The 7,442-nt window shown below is 37.9% G+C and overlaps 1 protein-coding gene across 1 annotated transcript in view; it reads right to left on the bottom strand.

The window, feature by feature from the left end:
- Window positions 1–7,442, bottom strand: part of PDCD6IP (programmed cell death 6 interacting protein) — a 56,261-nt gene that overhangs the window by 9,156 nt on the left and 39,663 nt on the right. Inside the window, exons 15-19 of the mRNA XM_009272434.2 lie at window positions 6,916–7,164; window positions 5,403–5,537; window positions 4,350–4,444; window positions 1,375–1,507; window positions 813–1,012 (exon numbers count right to left, since the gene is read on the bottom strand). Of these exons, the coding sequence (XP_009270709.1) occupies window positions 813–1,012; window positions 1,375–1,507; window positions 4,350–4,444; window positions 5,403–5,537; window positions 6,916–7,164 (812 nt within the window). The remainder of the gene's footprint in view (window positions 1–812; window positions 1,013–1,374; window positions 1,508–4,349; window positions 4,445–5,402; window positions 5,538–6,915; window positions 7,165–7,442) is intronic.

The raw sequence follows: 7,442 nt of genomic DNA, 5'->3' as shown, positions 1-7,442 counted from the left end.
TGGAGGTGCACAAGAAGCTGGGAGGGGGCACAGCCAGGACAGCTGACCCAAACTGGCCAAAGGGACATTCCATACCATGTGACATCATGCTCAGCATATAAACTAGAGGAAAGCTGGCCAGGGAGACGCTGCTCGGGGACTGGCTGGGCATCCGTCAGCAGGTGGTGAGCAATTGCATCATGCATCACTTGCTTTGTATATTATTATTACTATTTTACTTAATTTTATTTCAATTATTAAACTGTTCTTATCTCAACCCACGAGTTTTCTCACTTTTGCTCTTCCGATTCTCTCCCCCATCCCACTGGGGGGGTGGGGGGAGTGAGCAAGCAGCTGTGTGGTGCTTAGTTGCCAGCTGAGGTTAAACCATGACATGACTCCAGAAAGATGGTAAAAAGGATCAGAAGAAAGCTGATGCACTACTCAACTGGAATTTTTTCTGTATTTTTCATCATCTTTAGCAAGATACCAAGATTTGAAAAATGAGATATGCCAACACTTTTGAGATAAACACCACTAACTGATTATGCAAGGGCTGGCAATATTCTATATACCACAGTTAAGGAACTGCAGTCCTATCTCCCTTCTTTAAAAAAGCCAAACTACAAAAACCTAATATGAACTCGCCACAAATGGTACTAGCAAATGATTCCAACAAGAATTACATGATTAAAACTAAAAAAAATCTTGCCTCAAACACTAAACACATCTTCAATTATAACAGTAACACATTTAAAAATGTCACACACAACAAACAAGTGCTTCTAGATAATGGGATAACGAAGAACAGCTTAAGTACTCTCATAGCTTACCCTGGGTAACCTGGGTAAGTTGGGTAAGGAGGTCCCTGTGCCTGCGAAGGTGCAGTGCCTGCTGCAGGTGCACTGGCTCCTGGAGTAGGAGCAGGAGCAGCAGCTGCAGCTGTTCCAGAGGGTGCTGATGCAGAAGAGGAACTGCTTGCTGCAGAAATCACTGGTGGTGGTGGCCGTGCTGGTGGCTGTGGTTTAGTCCCCTAACAAGAGAAAGTGAAATAAGCTGGAGCTTCTTTCTGGAAGTCTTGGAATCAAAAGCTGTGGTTACATGATTGGTTGATTTTTATTTTTAAACAGACATTCTATATTTACTCTATACAGATAATAATGCGAAGCATCTAAAAAGCAATAAGCTTTCAACTTCAAATCTACAAATTTTGGTCACCAATAGTACATAACACACCTCTCTGCAAAGTCTTTAGAGACTGCCCTCTATTTCACTTCAACACATTTCCAAATACACCAATACATTAAGGAGTGGTATACACAAATTACAGATCAGTTTGGAGTTCCAAAGCATGGACCTTCTATTTTGAACCCACTATCCGTAGCATATATTTACCACCATGGTTCTGGGTGCTGGAGTAGGAGTTGATGATGCAGCAGGCTTACTTCCTCCAGCTGATGTGGTCTGATATGCAGGCAGAGGAATAGAGGGGGCGCTGGGTTCCCTAGCAATGCTTTGCTGCAAATCTCTGTTAAAAACAAGCAAACACACAGCTTCACTTAAGAATTGTTTGTTACACACTTCAGCAAGCTAAGCTAAAAAGATGCAACAGAGCAAATCTAGAATTTAAAGCATGATCATTGAGCTAGCTCAAACTAAATCTGGAATCCAAATCACTTCCACAGAAACAATCCTCTAGCCAATCCTCTGATCAATTGTTATATTTATTTTCTAATAATGTCTTTATGTGCCAGCTCCATACTGGGTATAGATCGCTGAATTAGCCAAAAGCTTTGGGATCAGAAATCATAGAATAGTCAGAACATTTAGCTACTTGAAAGCTTTCCTGAGAACTTAAGGAAACCTCAAGGCTATGGAAAAGGATAAAAGTAAATTTCAGTAATTTTGACATGTAAAGGGATGCTTAAATACAGAAGAAAAGCAATGTCGTATTGCTTGTAGATTGTCCTAAATGAATTAATATTGCATGCAAATACCATACATCTAACAGAACTGGTAAAAAAAAAAAAACCAACAGAAGAGTCTGCTAGATAGTCTGCAATATCATTTATATCTGGGTAAGCATAACTATCAAAAAAAACCCTGGCAAAAATCTGAATGGCTCAACACATGAGCTTTCAAGTTCTCTATTCTGTTACCTCTACTGTTGGAATGACTGTTGGAAAGATACTTTCGTATCTTACTTTGGTAAGATACAAGGAGGCTTCGATGTCATGTTGTACTACATGCTACCATTAAACAGCATAATTTTACAGTCAGCTTGTCATGAAAACTCCAAGAAAGCAGTTCTAAGTTACATATTCAGAGTAATGTAGTGCATTTCTCAATGCAAAGACTCAATATTTGAGATTGGGCAGATTCTTCAGGGAGACTTTAGGAAGCATTTAAAATTTCAGACAATTTTGCGTAAAAATGATAGGTGAGCAAGAGGTAACAGCTAGAACTTGATAGCTGGCATTCTGAAACAGAAGACAGGAGACTGACAAAGGTATACAGTCTAGTTAGCAACAAGTTACAGGCATGCAAAGGTGAGCTACAAAGGTATACAGTCTAGTTAGCAACAAGTTACAGGCATGCAAAGGTGAGCTGCAAAGGAGAACAAAACTGGCAACTTTTGTAGAAACTTGGTAGAAGAAACAAGGACTGAAACAAAAACTCCAAGAAAACTGTCCTCGCGGTTACCCCTGCAGTAAAAAGGAATGATGGAGAAAAAGCTGGAAATACTGTCCTGATGCTGTTACATATGCATATGTGTATCTCAAACTGCTTGTTGCAGATAGTGGAGTAACAATTCAAGACTGTATTATACCGAAACTAACAAAACCAAAACTTAACATCTTAGAAGATGACATAAGGGATGGAAGTAACAATTTTCTTCTTAAAATTACATTGCAAAGACCAATGGCTTACAGAACAGTAGTACCAGTCAGAGTGAAGTATATTTTGACCACAACATGACCAAACACATTAAACGTGAAGCTTAAAACACTATTAAAACTGATCCTCCAATGGGCAATCATTATGTGGGAACAAAAAAATATTTCTAGTTCTAAATAAGAAACCATTTAACAAATTTATTTCCACTCAGTGAAGACGCAGCCCCCAGTCAATATTTTTATTGTAGTTGGGGGGGCAGGGGGAAGGGGCAAAACATTTTATTCGCTCAAACTGTGGGTTGGGCACACTGAGAAATACATTTTGTAGACATATACTACAAATATCCCAAATCTGATCATTGCCCCAAACCTTGACAGTTTCATGTCAGTGAACAGTTAACATGAGGCAGTAAAATATATCATGGCAAGATTCAGCTGAATGTTTTATCAACGTTAAACCTACAGCTTTAACACAGAATGTTAACATATTAGATATGTGAGAGATTCAGACCTAAGCCTTGGTTAGGCAGCCTACAGCTTCCAAATTGCATGAACGTAGCAAGTGGAAGAGAGGTGGGAAGGGGTTGCATATAGTTGCTAAGAATTAATTTACAAGCACAATGCCCAACTGAAAAAGAACAGTTCTACAAAGGATTAAGTTAGGCAAGGTAAAATCTGAGGGCTGAGCATCCCATTCACAACATGGTACGTGCACAGAACAACTGCAGTTTCACCAACTGAACTTAAGTAACAACTAGCCCTTTTTATAAAAGGCTACGTGCTTTGCTAAAGAATAACAATTAAAAGGCAAATCTTTTCAGTTATGCTTTCCTTTTAAGAGGAGAGCCTAAAAATCACAGCTGAAGCATACTATACTAGCCTGATCACATGTGGGGGACAATGGCAACATCAGACACTTTCCTTCCCATAAAGGACAAAATCTACTTCTCTCCCCAGCAGTGCAGGCAACCCACATATCTAAACAATGATAAAATATCAGATTAGATCAGACTACGGAGCAGAGGTGGAATACCAACGTTTTCCCCCTACCACACTGGGCACATGGAAGGCAGTCATATGCTGAAGCATTTATCTAATTTTTCAAACCAAAATGACAGCAGAAGCAAGGTGCAGAAATCAGAAGTTCGTCAAAGGAAAGAATAAAATAAAACGATTAACAGACACATGCCAAAAAGAACTGAGAGAGAAATCATTGTAAGATGAAACAGATTCATGCTGAACCGTATAGAGGAACAGTAGATTTTCATATTTATTTCTCCTATCACTTTCCTCTTTTTTCAGGGGAGGGTAGAATGGGGTTAGCATTATGGCAAAGAAGAGGTGATCGTCTTAACATACCTATTCTCCCTTTCTCAGTTCATCAAGTACCATAATAAACATGTCCCCAGAGATTAATTTCTGATAAATACTTAACCATTTCTACAACACTTAAACAAGATATTGAAATCTTACTTGAGCAGTTCATCTCTTTCAGTCTTGCGAGCAAAGACAATGTCACTGCATTTGTTTTGGAATTTCAGCAGGATTTCCGTCAGCTCATTGTAAAACTAGTGAAGGAAAAAAAAAAACAAACCCCATGCTCAATCAATACTTTCAGACTCCATGCTAGCATATTTCTACATATTGATCCAGTTATAGGCGTTACATTATTACAGTGCCCAGAACCTGCCATTCCAGTAAAGTTTGCTAGTGCATTTTATTCTGCTTTTCAAAAACAAATTAGTCAGCTGTTGTCCATCCCTGTAATATCATACAATTTTTATTTGTTTTAATATGTGTGTGTATAAATATTAAAATAGTTTAAGACAACTAGAAAATGTATTAAAACCAGAACAAAACTAGATCACTTCTGGTGATTATCTATTTATTTTTAAAGAATAATTTTTTCTTTTTTTAATTTTATTGCCGTCAGTCAGTTCCATGCATTTCATTTATATAGACATTTCAGAGTTTTATTTTCTTTTTTCCTCTAGTAAGCTAACAATAAACCAGGAAGAAGTACTTAATACAGAAGCAGTAAGACACCTTCCAGAAGCCCAGATCAAAAAAAGCAAGCTAAATAAAGCCCTCCTCATCTCTCATGTATGCAGTAGCAGTATATAAAACACAAATTTGATAAGGTGATTAAATACCATGGGAGAACAGATGAAAGAATTCTTCAGATGACTCATCTGGGTACTTCAGCATCAGTTACTCACCTGTAATTAACACCTTTTCCTATTTTAATATAAAGCAATGCTCAGAAAAGCTTACTTTTCAGACAGGAACAAAGAAGTATTTCAGTGTCCTGGTTTCGGCTGGGATAGAGTTAATTTTTAATTGTCCAAAACCAGGACACACAGCTGTCTAAACAATCAAAATTCAAGCAACTCACTGTCCTCACTTCAGTAGTAAAAACCTCAAAAACGTACCTCTCATCTAGCATGTCTGCAAAGTTTGTTATGATTTGATTCTCGTCTCATTGTGTAAAGAAATGTTCTTCCAATCCCTTAAGCGTTACCATACCTTTGTGCCTTCTTTTAAGTTGGCTACAAGTTCCACGAAGTTGTCATTTGCTACAGCTAAGTTCTTCAAGACTTCTTCTCTTAAATTAGATTCATTGTTTGATTGTTTCATCTTTGAAAAATCCTGATGTGCATTCTTAAAAGAAGGGAAAAAATAAGCAGTGAAAATAATGCAACCTAGTTCCATGTAAGATTATCTATCTTTTGGGTTTTTTTTCCTCTTACTCATTGCTTCTACGCCCTTTTCCTAATACCTGCCTTTCCTCACCTTCCAGCCACACACTGTACTTCCCAATACTTGCTATCTGCCAAGTGCAGTGGCTATTTCAGAACTATACATGTATTAACTCACTGGCAGCAGGTATCAGCTAATTACCTGTTCTGTTGTGGGCTGCCTTCAGCTAATTCTCAAGTTCATACCACAGACTCTCTTTCAGAGGCTATACTAATTAGGCTCCCTCCTGTACTACCCTCCATTGACATTCATAAAATCATACTGAAAGTTGGTATTTTTAAGAAGCACTACCTCAAATTTGGTTGACATTGGCAACCTATTAAAAGGACAGGGAAGTGGAAAACTGACAAAAGGATCACCTACATCTCCTTTCTTTTGGGAAAATAAACAAACAAACAAACTTAAAAAGACTACTTCAGCTGCCAGAAGCAGCCAAACTTGCACTCCAGGACATTCAAACATCAAAGTAACACCCATCAAGATTTTAAAAGTATATATGTTAAAAGATATCTGAATACAAAATCTTTGATAAACATGGGCCATACGGTCATTTAGGAACAGTTTTTTCCCCTTTTGGAGAAGTATCCTATTCTTGCAAATGCAAGCTGCAGTCAGAAGTTGCAAGTAATCTTGTGCACAGATAGGCCCCATCATTACTCAAGCCACTATCATCACTTGTCCAAGCACTAAGACTTCCTCTTTTGCCAGACGTTTCAGGTACCTGTCTAGTGTTACTGAGAAATTAAGGCTGAATCTATAAATCAACTTTGGGAAATTCTCATTACTTTTTACTTTTATGAGCTTTGCTGGAAGTCAAGCAGATTGTAAATAGCAATTAGGAATAAACCAAAACATACTTCAGAGATCCAAAATGTCTTCTAGTAGACAGTAAGGACAGGTCTCCTGTTATCCCAGAAAGACGTATTAAGATGGGATGAGGGGAAAAACCAAAACAAAACCAAAAACTTCTTAACATACCAGTTAAGCTTCTTTCAAGGGCAAAGCCATCTGCACAAATTGGGCCAAGAAAAGGTCCAAGAGAATTTACACTGGAGCACTGGGAGACTCTGCTGAAAGTTCACATTTCTTTCCAATGAACACAAAAAAAACCCACCCCTGTATTTTCAGTGATCAGAGGAGTAAAGGAGTATCAACTGGCCTATGACAGAGTAACAAGCAAAACAGAGTAGAAAGCACAGGAAGGTTTCTAAAGCACTGAAGAGGTAGGGAATCATTGCTCCTTACTTTAAGAAGACGACAGACATACAAGGTGTTGTACCTGAATGTTTTTGAGAAGTTCTTCCTGCTTTTTTAGGGACTCTTGCACTTTCTGTGTGTAACTTCCATAAATTCTGTCCAACTCAGCCACAGAGATAGCCTCCTCATTTATAGCACCATCCTGCGCAAGTGCAGTCAGGAATTTGCTTGTCATGTCAAAATTTACAGATTTCAGATCATTTTCCAGTTGTTCTCTCTCCTTCTTAACTTCATCCAGATTGGCCAGCAAAGTTCTTAAGACATTAACAACCTAGGCAATAAAAATTGTCAGAAGTTAGCACGTTTAGAGGAATTATTGCGGAAGTATACTCTATTAATTGTTTCCATCTTGCACTCCTCACTGATGCTGGCAACACTACTGCATAAGTATTTGTTTATAAATGTGTTTAAGATGACAAACCAGAACAGAATGCAATGAAACAAAGATCTTCAAGCATTTCTCAAGCTATATTCTCCTCTAAAGATTTGCTTCCACTAATAACACTGAATTACTACAAAGATTTTTAATTTTTTTTTTTTTTTTTTTTT

Source organism: Aptenodytes forsteri, unplaced genomic scaffold, assembly GCF_000699145.1.
Source record: "Aptenodytes forsteri isolate BGI_AS27 unplaced genomic scaffold, ASM69914v1 Scaffold398, whole genome shotgun sequence".
Classification (NCBI taxonomy): Eukaryota; Metazoa; Chordata; class Aves; order Sphenisciformes; family Spheniscidae; genus Aptenodytes; species Aptenodytes forsteri.
Note: the sequence above shows the minus strand (reverse complement) of the source record. Positions and strands in the feature narration are given on the sequence as shown.